The sequence below is a fragment of the Bos indicus x Bos taurus genome, chromosome 10, assembly GCF_003369695.1.
Source record: "Bos indicus x Bos taurus breed Angus x Brahman F1 hybrid chromosome 10, Bos_hybrid_MaternalHap_v2.0, whole genome shotgun sequence".
Taxonomy (NCBI): Eukaryota; Metazoa; Chordata; class Mammalia; order Artiodactyla; family Bovidae; genus Bos; species Bos indicus x Bos taurus.
Genome location: NC_040085.1, coordinates 60,748,723 through 60,770,031, shown reverse-complemented (window position 1 = coordinate 60,770,031; position 21,309 = coordinate 60,748,723). Strand labels below are relative to the sequence as shown.

At 39.0% G+C, this 21,309-nt stretch overlaps 1 protein-coding gene across 2 annotated transcripts; it reads left to right on the top strand.

The window, feature by feature from the left end:
* Nucleotides 1-2,388: 2,388 nt before the first annotated feature.
* CNIH1 (cornichon family AMPA receptor auxiliary protein 1) lies at nt 2,389-20,631 on the top strand. Of its 2 annotated transcripts, XM_027554153.1 has the most exons (6): nt 2,449-2,608; nt 8,436-8,504; nt 8,753-8,800; nt 12,446-12,558; nt 13,823-13,966; nt 16,210-20,631. In XM_027554153.1, exons 1-6 carry the CDS (start codon nt 2,528-2,530, stop codon nt 16,235-16,237), a joined length of 483 nt encoding a protein of 160 aa, XP_027409954.1. In that variant the 5' UTR covers nt 2,449-2,527; the 3' UTR covers nt 16,238-20,631. The 2 variants fall into 2 exon arrangements, with proteins under 2 accessions (XP_027409955.1, XP_027409954.1); XM_027554154.1 differs by lacking the exon at nt 8,753-8,800 and having other exon boundaries at nt 2,389-2,608.
* The last annotated feature ends 678 nt before the right edge of the window (nt 20,632-21,309 follow it).

Genomic DNA, 21,309 nt, shown 5'->3' with positions numbered 1-21,309 from the left:
TGGGTTCGTGAAGTCCATGGCTGAGTGACTTCACTTTTACTTCTCACTTTCATGCATTGGAGAAGGAAATGGCAACCCACTCCAGTGTTCTTGCCTGGAGAATCCCAGGGACGGGGGAGCCTGGTAGGCTACTGTCTATGGGGTCGCACAGAGTTGGATGTGACTGAAGTGACTTAGCAGCAGCAGAACTGAGGGTCGGTCCTTGGAAGGCTGTTGCACTTTGTGTGATAACATGTTTGACATAGTTACCAGGCAAGGGAAAGATATATTTCACATCATGACCTGAAATAGACTGCCAGCTATTTCTTTAGCAAAGATGGATTTATTCCAGATCAGTAGAGAATTGCAACTCGGGATCTGTATCCATTTGCAAGTCCTCCAATTGGCAAGGGAAGAACACTTTTATAAAGGGGGAAAAGGAAGTTGGGAGGACTGTGGCAAGCATAGAGCCCAGGGCTTTTTGTTGGCTGAGTCCTTAACCAGGAAAGAAAAGGAAGCTATCTTCCTCTTATTGGGCTCTGCTACCATCACAGGGCATGAGAGCTCCCCCTTCTGGTCTCCAGATCCTGTTTAATTCAGGTTTCCATTTATTAATTTTTCACTAAGGGGACAGGGGAGCTTGTTGCCAAAAGGTAGATCCTCGAGGTAAATGGTGATGAAACATCATTTTCCAAAATGTAGATTGGATTCATTTACAAGAAGGTGGCTGGATCTCATGGTCTGGCGTGGACAGTTTTCCTCACAAACTCTTGTTTCCCCGGAAAACAGGAATCTGTCAGCTCTCGTTAGATCATGAGTCCTCCTGGCACAAACACTGCCCAGCGCTGCATTTGGACATGCTTCCATGGCCTGTAGTACTATATACATCTTTTTTGACACCTTCCTCTCTCTCACCACTGTATCCAGTCAATTAAGTCCTACTGAGCATTTCTCCTAAATATTATTAAATCTATTCACTCCTTTCTCTCCCAGTTTCCACAGCTTTAGTCAGAGCCACAGCAACTTTTGCCTGGACCATTCTTATGGGCTCCTTGCTTCCAATCTCTCGCTTCTCTAATTAGGGTCATCATGTCAGTTGGGCAATTTGTATACTGCCAGAGGTGACTGGCCAAGGAGGTTAGTGGGACTGAAGTACAACCTGCATTCTTGTGCCCAGGTATGAAGCTCTGTTTATCTGGAGAGAGTACCTTTGTAATTTGCACCAAGGTGCCACATAATCCTGACGGCTATCCAAGATGGCAGCCACTAGCCACATGTGGTTCTTTAAATTTTAATTAATTAAAATAAGTAAAAATGTAAAGTTCACTTCTTCAGTTATACTAGCTACATCGCAACTGCTCAATAACCACTATATTGAACAGTGCTGATAAAGAAAATTTCCACCATTGCAGAAAGTTCTGTGAGACAGCACTGGATAGACTGCTTCTAAACCATTCTCTATACATTTTGCTGGTGTGAGCGATCTTTTAACGCAAAGCTAAACATGTTGCTCTCTTGTGTAAAAGCTTTCAGTGATTTCCACTCCATCAGCAGCAATCATTTAGCAGGCGGGTGAGCCAATTTTGTGGGTCTCAACCAATATTAAAAACAAAACAGCAAAAAAGAATAACAAGACAGGTACTCGTGGATATGTAGTCTTGTTTGGTGAAATTTTTGTTATATCTGTATTTCTTTGTCTCTATATCCAGATGTCCATCTCTCTCTGATTCAACGTGTGTGATGTTCTGTTGTCTTGCAGTGAAAAAGTCAAATTGTGTGTGGTGAGCTGATTGAAAAACATGGGCTTATGGGATATGAAGTCTGAGCTCCTTAACTGGCATATCCTTGTATGATATGATCTAAACCCTAGGGGACCCCTTTCAGACTCTCAACACTGTCTTAACCACTAATTTAGAACTGCTAAGGTGGTTTCACCTAAGACATTGAGCTTTTTTTCTTACTTTCATCTCTGACTTTGCTTACGTTGAACCCTCTCCTTGGAAGGCTGATTCTATAGTCTGGACAAATATGCCTGGACAACTTCTACCCATCATGTTAGCCTTCGCTTAAGAAACACCTCCAGGAATCCTTTCCTGGACGCTCCAGGACGGGCTGGTTGCCGGGCTCTGACCTTTCACAACGTGCCACAGGGTTATAATACTGTAATGATTTATTTACATATTCATTTCCGGTATTATCCTAACTTCTTTCCGTGCAAGTATTATTTCTCATCTTTGTATCTCAAAGGAGAAGCACAGTATTCGGAAGATACTGGACACTCACTCAATGAACATTTCTGTTCAAAGAATAAACAAGCGGAGTAAACAAAATAAATCAATCCGCTATGCAAACAATATAAGTGCATGGCGGAATCTGGCCACCGGAGGGCGCCTTGCACTGGGACCGGTACGCAGGCGCGTTGGGAGGGCAGGCGCCGCGGCCGCAAGCGGCTGTGTGGGCTGTGGCCGCGGGAAGTGAATGGTTTTACCCAGAGGGCCCTGCGCGGCCTTTCTCCGCTGGCACCAGCGCTGCTCCCTTTCCCCCGGCCATGGCGTTCACGTTCGCGGCCTTCTGCTATATGCTGGCGCTGCTGCTCACCGCCGCGCTCATCTTCTTCGCCATTTGGCACGTGAGTAGCCGGGGCCGGGGGAAGGAGGGCGAGGTGGCTGCGCAGCTTCTTCTTGCCCCGGGCCCGTGGTCTGGGCGGCCACGGTCTTCGGAGGTCGGCACGCTGGGGATGGGGCCAGGCCGGGGCGGTGCAGGCCGCGGGGCCAGGGGTCTACACGCCTCTCCGTCCCCGGGTCGGGAGCTGCAGGTCCAGGAGGAGTCGAGGCGTCGGGCGGTTGGCTGGCTGCGCCCGCGGTGTCCCGGCGCAGGCCGCGCGCGCCGCTGCTCTTCCCGCGCCGGGTGGGGCGGCCGCGGTGCTGAAGGGCCCTACGGGATAGCGCTTAGCTAACCGGCTCCGCATCCTCGAGGTCTCGCATCACTCTGCAGGATGTCAAGGGCGCAGAGAGGCGTGCTACGTGCTTAGCCGTGATGAAGTTTGCCTAATTATTGTTAATATTTAATACAGATTGCCTTTGTTTTCGGGTATTCACAGGAGTGTGGCCCAAATGAGATAATTGTAACCTACTTTAGATAAATTTCCAACTCTGCTTTTCAGCACTTCAAGTAAAATCACTTTTTCCTCCCCGGATTCTTGTTACCCGGTGAACTTTGATGCAGGTTGAATTGATTACTTTGTTGACCTTAAATCCGAACTTTTCCCCGAAATCATACTTTGACCGACAGAGTTTCTCCAGAGACAAGTCTTCTTAGCCACCTCTGTATTCGGAGTAGCTTGACGTAGTAGAGATTGTTTCAGTTTGATTTTGAAAATGCTCAGAAAACTTATGTTTCTCTAGGACAATTTCCCCCTCTTCTTTTACGCATATCATGTTGCATCCTTACTGGTCTCTGTAAGGAACAAGTTAAGTTCTCTGTGAAATAGTTCTACAAGAGATTTTTAAGGATTCTTGTTTCTCTGAAATAGTTCTGCAAGAGATTTTTTTTTTTTTTAATTTAAATTTACTTTTGGCTGCCCTGGGTCTTTGTTGTGGTCGTGGGCTTCTCACTGCAGTGTCTTCTCTTGTTTTGGAGCTTGGGCTCTAGGGCCTACAGGTTTCAGAAGTTGGGGCACGCAGGCTTAGTTGCCCTGCGGCATGTGGGGTCTCTGGACCAGGGATCCAGCTGGTGTCTCCTGCCTTGCAAGGCAGATTATTAACCACTAGTCCACCAGGGAAGCCCTCTTCAAGAGATTTTTTAAGGATTCCTGTTTCTCTAACATAAGATTAGAAGCAGCCTTTTGGAAATCAGCATTCCTTTAAAATCTATCTTATGTTTGCTCTGCCCTTCATACCTTTTGGATTATTGGTCTTAATTTGGATTATGGGGCAGGTTCACTTTTATGTAAATCTTAAGTCAGGTTTCATCATGTCCATAGCAAGGATTTGTTATGGAACATAGAGGAGCAGAGTGATTTAAATGGCAGCAGTGTCGTGTGCAAAAAAAAAAAAAAAAATCTAAATCCATTCCCTTTTGCTAAAGAGTGTGATTATGTTTATAAGTATTTGAAACCCAACTGCTTGTGTAGTGGGCAATGCTTATGTAGGCTGTTAAGTAACTGTTCTCTTGAAATGCTTTTCAGTAGGAACCCATAACTTGAAGAGCATTTTGGACACTTTGACTCTTTCTTAATAAATAAAGAAAATTCGGGATGCAAACTAGCTCTGCCTTAGTAAGCCTCTGATAAAACTGAAATGTGTGGTTCCCTGCCATCTGTAGTTGAGGATTTAATTACTTCCTGCTTCATGGGCACTTGTTTTCTGATGAGCTGATGAGGATTCTTAGAGCTGTGGAGGCTTACATTTTGAACTGGATTGTGTTTGGCTTAAAGAAAACCTGGAACTGCACTTTTAAAAAATGGGTAATTTAAATGAATATGTGTCTGGGTGAAATAGGTATTTTTTGGGGATGTGGTTTTCCCAGGTGGTGCTAGTGGTAAAGAACCCGCCGGAGGAGACGTAAGAGACACAGGCTTGATCCCTAGGTTGGGAAGATCTCCTGGAGGAGGGCACGGCAACCCACTGCAGTATTCTTGCCTGGAGAATCCCAAGGACAGAAGAGCCTGGTGAGCTTTGGTCCATAGGGTCACAGAGAGTCTGACACGACTGAAGTGACTTAGCACACAGCTTGCACAGATAGAGTTTTGTTATAGAATTAAAAATTTGTTTGTACTCAGATTAGTGGAGAGCTTATGTCCTTAGGGATTTCTTAGTAGTTTAGAAGATTATGCATCCTTGGGGAACAAATTGAAAATTCTAAATAAAGACATAGTTATAATTTTTCTGTTAACTATGTAACCTTGTTTTCTTAGGTAGTTTAAGTATCTGTGAGAAGACTAATCTGGAATTTTAAAGTATTAAAAAATCTCCTTTATGTTAACTGTTCTATGGAGGATTTTTTAATGCTGATGGTTACATTTGTCAGTGTAGTCCTAATTCATGTGCTTGATGCTTTTTGGAGAACAGAGTTGGGGAGCACAGGCTTGTTTGAAAGCTAAAAATGCAGAAGTCATTCCCCAAAGATGTGCATCAAATTATTTATTTTTGTTTTTGAACTTTTGTGAAAAATTTTGTGAACATCCTTGTCCAGATCCACAGTCACAAAAGATTGAAAATCACTAGTTTAAGAATCTCTTCAGAAGAATTTTGACAACTCTAGCTTATAGCACTCAAACAGAAACCCATTCAGCAACATACTCATTAAAAGATCCTTTGAAATCACCTGAAGAAAATGTCCAGTGGGAAAAAAGTAAGCACAAGTTTCATACTTTGCTATTAAATTGAATCTTGTTAAAGGGAAGTAATTGTATTTGTGATCATGGGCCTTGTCTTAAAGCTTATTGTGGTGGTGGTTTAGTTGCTAAATTGGGTCCAAGTCTTTTCAGCTCCATGGACTATAGCCCACCAGGCCTCTCTGTCCATGGCATTTTCCAGGCAAGAATTCTGGAATGGGTTGCCATTTCACTGGGAGTATATCACAGCTGATATCAGATAATTGACTAATAATATCTATAAAACATCATAAATTAATATCTTTAATTGTACACTTGTATTTTTATCATGTATGTGTGTTATGGGTCATTGAAAGTGAAAGTCACTCAGTCGTGTCTGACTCTTTGCGACCCCATGGACTATACAGTCCATGGAATTCTCTAGGTCAGAAGACTGGAGTGGGTAGCATTTCCCTTCTCCAGGGGATCTTCCCAACTCAGGGATCAAACCCAGGTCTCCTGCATTGCAGGAGATTCTTTACCAGCTGAGCCACAAGGGAAGCCCAGGAATACTGCAGTGGGTTGCCTATCCCTTCTCCAGAGGATCTTCCCGACCCAGGAATTGAACCAGGGTCTCCTGCATTGCAGGCAGATTCTTTGGGCTATCAGGGAAGCCCAAAGGAAAATGCCTTTTGGTGAGTTCTGTACTTTATTTTAAGCATAGGGCTATTTTTTCCCCTTTCCCCTCCTTTTATTCAGTAAATATTGATTGAACACTTAAGTATGTGCCAGGCACTATTTTTTAGGCCCTGGAATCCAGCAAAACCCTTTGCTTTCATGGAGCTTACATTTTAATGTTTAATTAATTTCCTTCCATTTCTGTTTGCATTAGAATTTTTATTAGGCCAGGTTGGTGAATTATATAAAATTCCAGAAATTAAACTCATCTTTTTATGAAGCAAAGGATTTTAACAGGATTTAAGGATTAAGGTTTAAGGATTTAAACCAGCATATTAAAAGGTAGAAATATATGACTTAAGTGATTTTTGGTACTATTGAGTAGCACTGTCTCACATACAAAGATGGTAGTCCTAGCCCACCAGAGGAAGGGCAGATTAAATTCTTTGTCCCCTAGGCGATTAGTGGCAGCAGTTAAAATAGCTTCCCCATAAACTTGGGGCCTTTGGCTTCTTATTTTGACACTGAACACCACAAAGTGGGGTGTTACCCCAATTTGATTTTTCGTGCACTTTGGCTTTCAAATTCTGTGTTCATTGACCCTAAATGTTAATGCCACATTTCTTTTCAGAGTTTGGACAGAAACATTTTTAGCCCCCTTTGACATATTTTTTTTTTAATTAAACTTTTTATTTTGTATTGGAGTATAGCAAGTTACAGAGAAGGCAATGGCACCCCACTCCAGTACTCTTGCCTGGAAAATCCCATGGATGGAGGAGCCTGGTAGGCTGCAGTCCATGGGGTCGCTGAGTTGGACACGACTGAGCGACTTCACTTTCACTTTTCACTTGCATGCATTGGAGAAGGAAATGGCAACCCACTCCAGTGTTCTTGCCTGGAGAATCCCAGGGATGGGGGAGCCTGGTGGGCTGCCGTCTATGGGGTCGCACAGAGTTGGACATGACTGAAGCGACTTAGCAGCAGCGGCATAGCAAGTTAACAGTGTATGGTCGTTTCAGGTGGACAGCAAAGGGACTCAGCCATACATATACATATATTCATTCTCCCTCAAGCTCCCCTCCCATCCAGGCTGACACAAAACGTTGAGCAGAGTTCCCTGAGCTATGCAGTAGGTCTTTGTTGGTTATCCATTTTTAAATACCTGTGTACCTGTCCATCCCAGACTCCCTATCTTTTCCCCTCCATCCTTTCTCCCTGGCAACCATAAGGTTATTCTCTTGAGTCTGTGAGTCTATTTCTTGAACAGAATAATTTGTGATTCTTGCCATGGTTTTTTTGTTTGTTTGTTTTTTTAATGGTATGATTTAAAAAAATGTATTTGTCCATTTATTTATTTATATTCATGTATTTTAAAAGAGTGAGTCTTTCCCCCCTTACCACGTATATAACTTTCACTTAGCACCCCATGAGAAGCTGGCCTTAACCTGGGCTTTCCCTTTCTTTAGTCTTCCATTTGGTGACCAAATGAAAGGACCTGCATGTGGTAGGAAGATACTGAGGACACGGCCAGATTGATCACTTTTGCAGTGGCCTTAAACAGGCCTACTCTGTCCTGTGTGGTGCCTTAAGGTGAATTAGAATAAGATGCTCCTTGAGGCAGAAGGACTGGAAAAGTCCTCCCTCCTGAACAACCCCTGGGTGCAAAGCCCATGCCCGGGTGTTTGGCAGCAGGAGCCTGCGATGGCATTGTGCCCCAGCCTGGCCTTTGGTCCTGTGCAGAAGCTGCACCACTGTATGTGGTGATCCTGGCTGTGAAGTTTAATAATCTTAGTGTTCCTCTATTCTGAGGCCATTTCTTGAAATTTCCAAATCCAAGCAGGACCTTGAAATATATGTGTTTGGACACAAATGGGAACAAATTGAAGCATGCGAGTCCATTTCTGGTGTCCCACTGAACACTGTGACGGAGGGGACGTGCACAGATGATGAAAACCGCTTCACCGAAGGGCTACAGGGTCTGGGGGAGGGTAGAAACCTGAACTGAAATCCTCTCCTCTAGTATGAGAAATGCCAGCCTGCTAGCGTTATAAAGCCCTGTGCTCTGTGGAGATTATAGACAGTTATTTCTGCCCAAGGAAGTCAGGGAAATCTGGGAGGGGTTGACATAGGAAGAGTGTTTTTTAGGATGATAAAGAGGAGTTTCCGTAAATAATTATGGCTGAGGGAAAGACCATTTCAAGCAGAGAAAATAACTGGAGTGGAAGCATTGAAAAAATTGAAAATTGACGATATTTATCATTTTAGTGATAATGATGTACGTGTTTTCAGTTCTTTAAATGTGATTCTAGTTATTTGTTAATGAGCACATACTGTGTTTCCTGTAACCTGGCACATGTAAAGTTAGTAAACTTCGTCATTAACTTTATTCAATTGCTTGATGGGGCAGGTTTGTTGCCACTTTTTGTTAAAGTGAGAGATCCTAACTATTTTATTTTTATTTTAGATTATAGCATTCGATGAGCTGAAGACTGATTACAAGAATCCTATAGACCAGTGTAATACCCTGAATCCTGTAAGTTATAATCTAGGGTATTTCTCTAGATTTTTAAACTGTTTTTGCTTTTAACTTGATATAATTTGAAAATGGCCAGTATTCTCAGTAGCATGATAAATTTGTACTTTTTTTAAGTAGGCAGAATTTTTAAAAATATTCTTTTTCCTGTCCTGCTTGACTATTCTGACTATTATTAATCTGCTGGTGATCTTGTCAGCTGTCATACTAACATTCTTCCAATCTGCTTTTTACATTGTCGGCCAAAGACAGTTGAAAAGGTCAAAAAGATTAAAAGAGTCAAAATTGCATTAAAGGTGTGTACTGCTTTTTAGTTTAATGTTTTAATGCTGCATTCATTTCATGGGGAGGGCTAGGCATTTGTATTTGTAAACTGTTCTGTTCAGTGTGCTTGTTCATATGCCTGTGGAGGTTTCTGATTTCATGAAATTTCATATTTTATGCAAATGTTTGCTTGCTGGCCCAGTCAAGTAGGGAAAGCTGTTAAATGCTCATGCATTTAAAAAAATGTTATAGCCATAGGCACTTCGATATTAGATTATTAGGTGCAGTGTTTGAAAGATGGTTAACCTGAAATGACTTTAATAGGTGAGATTATTCTTCTTTTGTGACTTACTCTGAGATAGTCTGTAGGTGGAGCCTTTAATACCATATCTACTTTTGTCTTTGGTTCTGGAATTTATTTACTCTTTCAGCTGCTGTTTATTCAGAACCTTTAAGGTGGGTAGCTCTGTTCTTAGGCTCTGAGATTTTGGAGTAATGCTTACCCTCGGACTCATGCTGTCAGAACTTTGTGGTTAACAATTTATACACAAATGTCTACATAGTTATTTCAGTATATCCAATCTAAGTTTCTAAAACAGAACTGTCTTACACTAAGTTCTGAGCTCTTCTGATTTAGTTATAATGTGGCCCCATTGTGCTTGGGGCCATATGTTTATTTTTACCTCATTTAGTTTGCTCATTCAGGAAGATTCTCCTTTAGACTGTAGGTTTGATTTTTGTTGAACTGGTCAGAAACCGAAAGGTTGTTTGTAAGAAAGTAGTGTGTATGTCTTCAAGAAATAGAATATTAATTCATCTTTAAAAATTACTTAATGAAGATGAAAACATGTATAGACTTGAGCTGTGTAAAACTGGAACACTGGCATGCCAGAGGGATTTTATTTGGAAAGGGTCTGTAAAGTTAATTTGCTTCTTTATCATTGTTTCCTAGATAAACAGGCATGATGGAATACATTCCTAGTTTGTCTTTAAAGAACTGATAGAATAAAACTTGATGTAGGTACAGTTAAAAGTATTAACTGTTTCTCTACTCTTGCGAAACAAAATATAAGATAAATCTGCGTTCTTATTGGAAAGTAGTAATGTTCATTGTAAAACGTCTTAACTTACTCTTTGTTACCAAGAGATTGAACTGAAATTTCTCCTTTTGATGGTTGTTTATTAATAGTTTACTATTTTCATTGGCTTTTCATTACTTCAAATAACCAAATGATGATGAAGATAATAATAGCTGAAATCAGGTGAGGGCTATCCTGGGTGCCAGGCTCTGTGCTAAACATCTTTACCTGAGTTTTTCATTCAGTTTTCATGACAATCCTAAGAGGTGGGTGTATCATGCTCTAAAGGAGAGTAAACTGGGGCTTAACGAGGTTCGAGCACTTTGCTCCGGGTCACGCTGCTAACATAGAGTCAGAATTGGAACTCAGACAGCCTGATTTTTAGGTTCAAATTCTTCTGTTTTCCTAATTTACTGTAAATCTAAGATGGACTCACTTCATTTTAACATATAGTTTGTGGTTTCTAGCTTTTTTTAATAGAAAGAAATTCTCACTTTGTGCTTGGGACCTCCAAATGCTGTGGTGGGTCAGAAGGAAGTTTCTAGATCAGCCTAAGTTGTGTTTTGGATAGGGTGCTGATAATTGGCTCAATAGCAGTGCATCTGACAGTTTTCCCTATTGAAAATTTGTTTTGACAATTCTGCCAAAGTATGGGGGAAGACAAATACAATTATTTTTTAGAATGTGAACCTTATCTAGAGAATATTATGATTTGCATGTTTAAGTACTATCATTTCAGCCATATTTGCATGAGGTGTTTTTTATGAATACTAGTTTTTGTGTAAATGTTGGGTCCTAAATGGAATAATTTTGTGCCACTTATGGGGAAATTTCATTATTAAGGAATGAAGAGTGCTGGTCTTTATGAGAGATGTATAGTACAAGTTTCTGGACTGCTTTGAGGAGAAGGGAGGGAGTGTGGCATTTGTTTCATAGTAGAACTGGTAGAATTCCAGATGACCTTTATTATCAGTCTTATTAAAGAAGATTGTTTAAAAGCAGTAGGGAGCATGCTTTTAAAGTCATTTTCTCCCCATACATTAGTCTGGGAGTGTAGAATGAAAACTTGAATGATGATTTGTATTGTTAGATCAGTTGGTTTTTAGGGAACTGAAATAGGCTTATTATATTGTAAAGAAAAATGTTGTTATTTAAACTAGTATTATAAACAGAAGCTCTAGTGGAACTCCTAGTAAAATGTATATTTTTCTTGGTTTGTCCTGGTTGTAGTCTTTGTGTTTCAAAGATTTCCCTGTAGACGTTTTCTTGTTTTCTTACAGATGTTTAACTTTGATCTTAACTAAATGCTGATTTAACAGTTCATATTATTTTTATGTTTATATATATATGCAGAGTTTAATCTTATTATTATATTGCTTAAATTTGTGGAAAATATCTGGTTAGTGGTACAGATTAATTGGCTTTACTGGAATTTTATTTAAAATAGTATTAATTATAACTTTGCTTTACAGCTTTGAATGGGAAGGGTAATTTGGGAGTACTAGAAAATGGGCTTGAATAAGTAATATAATTATATTATTTCTACAGCTGTAGTTTTCCCTCAGGAAAGATCTGATGGTACAGTACAGACACATTTGAGAAACTGGCTTTGCAGCTGTGATTTACTGTAGGAAACTCTAGCTGAAACTTGCAATGAAAGGTTTTAGTATTTATATTTAACAGAGTCATTAGACTGAAATCTTTAGGACGAGAAAGATAATTTAAAGCATGAACTCTTGGTCATTTATAAAAAGCATTTTCCTTGGACTAGTTTTTCTTCACTTAATACTGCTTGCTATCAAAAGATGTATTTTGTTTTTGAGTTCTGAGCTGCTACCGGTCAGCTGTGTTTGTAGCACTTCACTGGAGAAAGCAGGCTGAAAGAAACAGAAAAGCTGTGTAGGAATGGGAGCTCAGGAACGGGGAGAATTCCAGTTTCATGGTGTAGATCCCAGTCTTTTCCCTCCTACATTGCAGAAAGCACATCGTTTGCATCTGTGCATTTTAGTGTTCTTCCTCTCTGACTGTGCTGAGATTATTGGCTGTTGGCTTTCCATTGAAAAATTACTTTTGTGGTAATGTGTGTTTTGTTAAATATTGTATTTGTAGCACCCTGGTTTCTGTTAAAGGCTTAAAAACACTAATGTGTGAACTTCTAAAGGGAGCTTTGTTCTTGTGAATTTTTTTATATCATGTTGCATGTGATCAGATACTTCATTTTTATATTTTTATCATTTTTAAATAGTGGAAAGAAAAAATATTCTAAGTTATTTTACGTGATTAGCAAATAGCTGTGTTTGAACAATCTGGGTGGTAACTTTGTATAATTTAACCTGTTGTAAGAATTTGGGTTTTAAATTTTGAGTCACGTATTGTTTTAGTGCAAGCTATAACCTCTGGTCAGTTTGCATATAATCCTGCTTTTGGTCAGAAGCTAAATATGAAAATAAAACTCAGTAGCATTTTTCATTTCTGATTCTAAGAAAACAAGTGATTTTTCACTATGGAAACTTAGTTGCCACCTGCTCTCCAGATTAGCAGTTGATTTACTGCCAAGGTGTTCTGATAACCGTAACCGGCTTGTGTTCTTTCTTCCAGCTTGTCCTTCCAGAGTACCTCATCCACGCTTTCTTCTGTGTCATGTTTCTTTGTGCAGCAGAGTGGCTTACACTGGGTCTCAATATGCCCCTCCTGGCATATCATATTTGGAGGTAATATTGAGATACACTTCTAATACTTTTCCTAATTAAATTTTAATTATACTGTGGTTGATACGATTATCTTAACATACTAGTCACCGAAATGAAAGTGGTGGTGGTGTAGTCACTAAGTCGTGTCTGACTCTTGCGACCCCATGAACTGTAGCCCACCAGGCTCCTCTGTCCATGGGATTCTTCGGGCAAGAAGACTGGAGTGGGGTGTCATTTCCTTCTTCAGGGGATCTTTCGGACCCAGGGATTAAACCCGGTCTTCTGTACTGCAGGCAGTATCTTTACTGACTGAGCTACCAGGGAAGCCCCCTAAATGAAAGTAGTTGGCATTTATTTTTTAAACCACATGGATGAACAAATACTGCTTTAATACCTCTTGGGGAGCTTATGTTACTATTTGTTAAAGGGTTTTTTAAAAATTAAGCTATATCTTACATACAATAATGTGTGCACAATCTGAAGTGTACAGCTCAGTGGATTTTTATGTCTGTGTACACTTGTGAAACCACCACCCAGATCAAGACATACATTAGTTCCAGCCCCCAGAAGAGTCCCTCGTGTCGCATCCCAGCTGCCCTCTAACTTCCTCAGGAGAACCAGTGATCTTTTGTCACTTAGATTAGTTTTGTCCATTTCTGAACTTCATGGAAATCAGATTGTACAGTGTGTGTCTTTATTTCTTTCTACTTGTTTACTCTATGACTCTAAATTTGGTTATTTATAAGAGATTCATATTTCATAACTTCTACATGTTTTGTTTCAGATAGGCAGTCTCATTGCCCTTGACTTTAGGAAGTACATGTGGAAGAAACACTTAGAAGTCAAGTGATGTGATATCACTTAACGGGCTCTGATACGGCTCAGGAAAAATGTACATGTATTTAAAAAAGAAAAGAGAAGCACAGAGCCGCATGGTTTATGTGGACATTTGCAACATCTTGGTGAAGGCTTCTTTATGTTAAAGTAGAAAGTTGAAAGGAAAAAAATCGTATTTCCTTTTTTACAGTTATTTGTAATTCTCTTGGATTTCTGAAAGTGTAGAGGAGACCAGATATGCCTTGTTTTAACTGCTCTGTTTTCCCCTTTAGGGGCTCTAGTTTTAAAATTAAGATGATAAAAGGAAAGAGCTCCACCTAAAACTAAAAGTATGCTTCTCTGTGTGGGCCACCTCTCATTGTCACGAGTATTGTTTGAGAAGAATGCTGCTGTCCATCTTGAAGGTCAGCTTCCATTCTGAGTGGCTAATCAGTTGTGCTTATTACAGGTATATGAGTAGACCAGTGATGAGTGGACCAGGACTCTACGATCCTACAACCATCATGAATGCAGATATTCTAGCATATTGTCAGAAAGAAGGATGGTGCAAATTAGCTTTTTATCTTCTAGCATTTTTTTACTACCTATATGGGTAAGTTTAAAAAATGAAAATACCATTTTACTTTGCCGCCTGAAACATTTGCAGGCATTGGGTCTAACACCTTCAAACCCACTTGAAGAATAACTCATGTCCTGAATGCTGGTACTGGTAATGGCACAGTGCACACTGACAAGTTCATGCACATTGAATAAACTGGTGCTTGTCCAGGCAGCCAGCTCATGTGCAGTCAGAGGCAGCAAACTGGGCTGGGGATGCTGCTTCCAGAGTCTCAGCCAGCCAGTGAAGGCCAGTCCTCATTTTCCATCCCAGAGCAAGAGCATGTGGCTGTGTGCATTTGCAAAAAAGTTTTTGCTTGCCTCAGGGTCTGTCTCAAGATTATGTTTAATTTTTTTCTTAATCATTCTTGTTAAACTATATGTTCTACCCTTTATTTTTGGTTTGCATGCTCTGTATGGCATGAAGGAAAGAAAAGTTCTATCATACAGGATGGTGCAGTTACTGATTTTCATCCTTTTATACTTAGATGGACTCGTATCATTCCTCTTGATCAGGGTTTCTTGACCTTGGCACTGTTGATATTCTGGGCAAGACAAAATTTGTTGTGAGAAGCTGTCCTGTGCATTGTAGAGTGTTCAGCAGCATTCCTGGCCTCTATCCACTAGATGCCAGCAGCATCCCCCTGCCCCAGTGATAATAACCAGAAGTGTCACTAGATGCTACCAGATGCTCCCTGTGGAGCAAAGTCGCCCTGGTTGAGAGCCACCATTCTAGCTGTACTGTAGGTGGAGGAAAACAGCTGCTTATTAAAACTAGAATAAAACTAGGGCTAGAATAGAGTTATAATTTTTCTTTATATAAATACATCTCTCTCATTTTTTATTAATATATATTCAACTTGGAGAGAAATTTCCACCCGATTTTCAAAATATGAAGAAGATTGTATTAGATGAAATTATTGCAGTAATTAAAGGTTCTCTTCCCTCTCCTTTTTGTTACTTGAAAACTTGCTTAGTATTAAATGGTAGGCATGTAGTCATATTTCTTGTTCATATTATTTTCCATTATGGAAGAGGGACTTAAAATGCATTTTTATGCCTTTAGAGGTTATATTTGTGAAAAATCAGTGTCTGCAGATGTTCATACATAAAACAGAGTGAAAAAGTTCTGAGAAGTGAAATTCCATGTGTCCTTTTAATTTCTGTTAATTTTCATATTTTAGTTTCTATAATAAGTGTCTAAAACAGTGCTGGCATTTAGTAGACACTTAAAACATACATGTTGAAGGAAGGCAAATGAGTGAATGAATGATAGAGGTGGGGGAAAATGTTCGCCAGGAGATGGTAGCACTATGTTGTTCGTTTTATTTAAAAAATTTGTTTTGGCGGCGCTAGGTTTTAGTTGCTTTGTGAGGGCTTTCTCTAGTTCTGGCAAGCAGGGCCTACTCTTTGTTGCGGCATGCAGGCTTCAGCAGTCGTGGCTCATGGGCTCTAGAGCATGGCTTCAGCAGTTGTGGCATATGGGCTTAGTTGCTCTGTGGCATGTGGGATCTTTCTGGACTAGGGATCAAAGCCTTGTCCTCTGCACTGGCAGGCGGATTCCTATCCACTGCGCCACCAGGGAAGTCCCATTCATTTGTTTTAAATTGTCTGTCAAGCTTGCTCACCTCCTTGCTTTGTATTTCCATTTAGACACACATGCTCTTGAACCATGCCTCTCTCACCTCGTCCTGCATGTAGGATCAAATGGTTATTGCTTTTTATTTTGCTTGTTGGTCTCCTTTTCTTTTTTAAACTTGCTGCTGTTGCCTAGAACCTTTCTCTAATGGGAAAGTTCCTTGATTACTCCTGTGTGTAAAATGGGGATAATAATGGTACGTATCCTACCTCCTAGGACCTAGCAGAAGGCCTGGCATGAAGTGAGCCCTTGGAGATGCTCACTCCTATTCTTAGATACAGCTCTGGAGCAGTGTGCTGTTTTGGATTGCTTCTCTTAAGCTCTGATCCCCCATTAAGCTTTCAGCTGTGCTGTTCTACTTGCTAAAATTGGAAAGGAAACAGGGGACAACTCAGCCCATGTACTGAGCTAGTCGTACCTTAGGCAAAAGTCTATAAACGCAGATTAAAATCGTATCATGAACTTGTCATTGGTCTTACCATTTTATGTGATGTTGTGATACCACAAACTGTTATATAAAGCAGACTCAACTTTTTGGTGCTGTTAGTTTTTATAGTTAGAAATGTTTGAATTAACAACAGCCTTTTTCTTCTTTTCAGCATGATTTATGTTTTGGTGAGCTCTTAGAACAACGCTTAGAAGAATTGGTCCAGTTAAGTGCATGCAAAAAGCCACCAACGAAGGGATTCTATCCAGCAAGATCCTGTTTCCAAGAGTAGCCTATGGAATCTGATCAGTTACTTAAAAAATGACTCCTTATTTTTTAAATGTTTCCACATTTTTTGCTTGTGGAAAGACTGTTTTCATATGTTATACTTGGATAAAGAATTTAAATGGAATTACGTATAAATTAATATAAAATGATACCTCTGGTGTTGACAGGTTTGAACTTGCACTCCTTAAGGAACAGCCATAATCCCTTGAATGATTGATTGCATTAATTATTGACTGTCCTTAGTCCATTGGAAGCTTTCGTTTATAGGAACTTGTAGGGCTCATTTTGGTTTTATTGAAATGCCATTTAATTATAAATTAGCTGTAGATATCAGGTGCTTCTGATGAACTGAAAATATGTATCTGACCTGTGGGAAACTTCATGGGTTTCCTTATCTATCATGTAGGTGATTATATATGGATGCATTAAAAAAATGAGTGGGATTTTTTTCCCCTTGGACTTGAAATACTATCCCTGTATATTGCATGAATGAGAGACTTCCCCGTATTTCCACCAGAGTAATATACTTGCTTTAATTCTTAAGCATAAGTGAACATGATATAAAAATATACGCTGACTTACTTGTGAAGAATGCATTTAAAGCTATTTTAAATGTTTTAATTTGTGAGACTTTACTTATTAAGAAATTGGTTACTAAATGTTCTAATCTGGTGGTAAAGGTATTCTTAAGAATTTGCAAGTACTTCAGATTTTCAAAACCAAATGAGAGAGAACATTGTATAACCATCCTGCTGTTCCTTTAGTGCAATACAATAAAACTCTGAAATTAAGACTTACTTTCAGTGCATTGTTTTAAAGATTATAAATAGCTATTTCTTAAACTTGCTTATTCCAAATAAAGACATATCACTGTCAGTTTTTTAAGGAGATAGTAGAGTATTACTTTTTTGTTTTTTAATACCATGCTTGGATCTAAAAAGGACAGTTTTTAAATGGTTAAGTACATTACCGTCTGTTGTCACTTGACAAGATTCATAAACACTGATGGCATAGCATCATCATTTTTCTAATTAAAGTTATTGTGAAACTTAAAAGGTTTAAAGTATTTTTTTCCTTTTTGAAACAGCAGGTTTTTAAGGTGAAATGAGTTATACATTTGTGTTTGTTTTTTTTTTTTGCTGCTGCTTGAAAGGCAGGTGATTTATGGCTTGCATGTTTTCATAAGCATTCTTGTGGTTTATTTGAGAGGGCTAAGTTAAGGCAATTGAAAATAGGATAAGTGGTTCAAAGTTTCTTAAAGGATCAAGGAAGAAAATCATATGTAGAAATTCCACATAATGACCAAGGGGATTTATGGATGTGTTTGTGCAAGTCTTATTCTAAGTAGCCCTTGAATTAGATGCTGTTTTATGCTCTACTAGTGAAGAAACGCTTCCCCACCTTTGGGAGAAGGTTACTATTTTGAGATTGGGCCATAGGAGTAAATACATTGAAGAAGAGGATATAGAACCAGAGAGTGAGGAGAGTCAAACCATTTCATAATGAGAGATGCTTAAAGACCTTGCATTTTGTAGTCTGGAGCACACCTCAAGGGATCTGACTGTTCATTAGTTCATGCAGTAAATTGTTTATTGAGTCCTAGTTAGGCACTGTAGACTCGTGATCTGAGTATAAGCAACCATTCAGCTTCTAATCCACCCAATTGTACTGGCATGCACTCATTTTTCTTTCTTGTTCACAAGAACTTTTTATCATGAGAGACTTTCAGATAAGTTTTCTGGGGTAGTTACTTTTGTATTCCCGTTAAAGTATTTTCATGAGCCCTTCCTGTCTGTTAGCAAACACCACATTCCTTTTTGAATTTTAACAAACATCCTTTTAATAATTATTTCACAGTATTCTCCAGGATTAATGCCAGGTTTATTGGTTGGTGATTCGTGGAAGCCACCTTCACATGTTTCAAAAGTTAGATATGTAGTCCTTAGCTGATACCTCAAGGATGATTGACAGTCAGTGGTAGGTTGTTAGGTCCTAGGCATGTAGATAATTAGAATATTGGGTACCTGGATGCTCTCAAAATATCTGCTCTTTACCTTCACCAGTGTTTTAAGAAAGTAAGTCACTTACCAAGAAAAAGCAGAAACTATTTGCATTTGACAGTATGCCAGTGGTTCTTTTCTTTGCTCTAAATTTAATTTGTTCCCCTGTTAATCTGGTTTGGGTGGTCCTAGCCGTATTTCTATTATTTCTGCATGTCCAGCTGAAACATAGTCTGGGTTCATAATCCTATCTAGCTTTAGTCAAGACTGTACCCTGTGCAGCCACAGCTGTTTATTTAGGAATTCTTTTTTCCCTTGTTACGGTTACTTTTGCTGTTGTGTTTTAAGAGCTTTCTAACTCTGAAATCATTCCTGTAACTTACTGTGGTTTTTATCTGTATCAGCAACTTGCTATTGGTAATACAGATTGCCCTGTATTAAAAATATTATGTAACAAATGTAGTCTATTTAGCAGTTATTCTATTGAGTAATAATACTGTATCATGGCAATATGTCCTGTAGTGCTAAGGAGGTTTAGGGGTAGATTCTCGAATGCCTGAGCCTGAATTTTATTAATATTATTTGATAATTTTCACAATATTTAACTGATACTCCCCACACCCCATCCCAGGGTAGAGGAGAGTTGGGTCACAGGCTGCACATAAACTATTAATTTGTTTGAATTACTTTTCATGGGAGGAGGGTAGTGACAGGAAATGACCAGATAATCCACTTTCGATGTGTATCAGATAGTACTAAAGCGTTTGAGAAGCCTCATACCATGAATGGTCAGACCTATAGTCAAGTTCAGATACCCAGGTAATAGTCTCGCACAGAGCAACAGAATGCATGGCAGTTTGCAGTGTGTGTCTTTTAAAGCCTCTTCAGTATTTTTGGCTTGAGGACCACTTATGCTAATAATGTTCATAGAGCTCTCTGCAGATAACATATTTTGAAAATATGTAAGATAATTGCATAGAAAGGAAATAGAGATGTAGATACAATTTGAAACTAGCAAATTATTTTCCTTGCTACAACACTTCTCTTTTCCTCCAATATATATTTACAGACAGCATTCATGGAATATTACTGTCATAGTACAAAGAATGACTTTTGTGGATTTTTTCTTATCTCTGCAGGAGGGCCAGCTTTCATTTTGGGTGTGGCCATGTCACACAGCAGTGTGATAATATCAAGTCCGTTAAAATGATTTATATTTGAAAGTACATATCTAATTTACTTACTTAAAGCTCAGTTGGTAAAGAATCTGCCTGAATGCAGGAGACCCGGGTTTGATCCCAGGGTTAGGAAGATCCCCTGGAGAAGGAAATGGCAACCCACTCCAGTATTCTTGTCTGGAGAATTCCAGGGACAGAGGAGCCTGGTGGGCTACAGTCCATGGGATCACAAAGAGTCAGACACGACTCACTTTCACTTTTACCACTCACAAATGTGCATTTGTTGATAATCACTTGTATAACTGTACATCAGAAGTTTTGACAGCCAAAATATTTGAAACAACACTTCTCAAAGGGGACAGATAGAAATACTGATACCTTGTCTAGCATTGTTCATATAACTATGTAGTCATTGTTTTAGGAAACTATTGATAATGTTAATCTCATAATTTAAGCTCTTTTGCTCAAAGCAGGCATTGATCTGTGATCAGACCAGTAGCTAATTAGTCTCTGGCACTAGTATTACAGCTCAGCAGATAATTCTGAACTAATACTGCAGGGCGATGCCGAGAGAAAATGGGGTTCTCTTTCGGGATATGTTGAATAGCTTTCTTGGAACAATTTTGCTTTGATTAAAATTAATGGTTTTAAAGCTAAATGTCTTAAAAAGAGTAAACAACTCTGCTGCTTGTTCTGCTTGGTTTTGGAAAACAGTATTAACCATTAAGGTGATCTGTGGGATTGGAGTGAAGGTTTTACCCTACATTAGTTTTATTAATGTATATTGTGGAAGATGTAGAGAACATCTTGACATAGAAAAGAATGAATAAGTTAACTTATCGTACAGTGCTTTTCCTGAACATTTACATTTCTTTGTTTACAATGTTCTTGTATTATGGAGAAGAAAAATTTCTTAAATAATAAATTGATGACTAGATAGATCTTAAAACTACTAAGGGAAACACAGAATGTAGTTAGCTATCTGTGATCATGGTTTCTTAAAATCAAAGTTAACCTTAATGGTGCTGTACACCATCCAAAGACAATGTCCTTATGTTGTCCCGCCTTCTTTGAGCTTGCTTGCTTTATTTTGCTTTTGTATATTTAATAAAAACTGTCTCAAATGTTTCCTTGTGTAGTTTGTGGATAACGGTTGAGTTTTGTGTGTTGATTCTATTTCGGCAACTAACTGGCTTGTGTATGACCAGGATTCCAGTAGGTCTCTCTGCCTCCCTTCCCTCATTGTTTTGAGGGCTGTCCTGTAGATTAACCAGAGAAAATTCTTTTTCAAGAATGTTGGAATTACATGTTATTAAACTTTATTGGATAATTATATTTGAATAGTGACATCCCATGTTTGTTATGGAATAATTGATGTTTTTCCTTATACTTAGTAAAATAGTCAAGCATTTTATTGTGGAAGGCTTAACTAGCACTTCTTGGCAGTGGAAATTGAGATGCATGTACTTTGAAAATTCAACTGATTAAAGGATTTGATTAGTCCATGCTAATATTTTTTTCTGCTATTTTTAGATATTTATAAGTAACCTATATATTGGGAGAAAGCTGATAATAAGATTTGGTAATGTCAATTTCAGTGACTGTTTAAAGCTTAATGTAGTGATTTTAAATGGTACTTGGTTATAACAACAAAATCATGAGAAAGCTCAATCTATTACTGCAGCCGGTACTTAAATAACTTCCTTGTTATAACTTTTGGCATTTACTATCTTCGGTCGGAAATCCTTAAGGATATGTGATTCTCCCGTCTTCCTTAAGAGTCTTAGAACGAAAACCTTAAGTTCT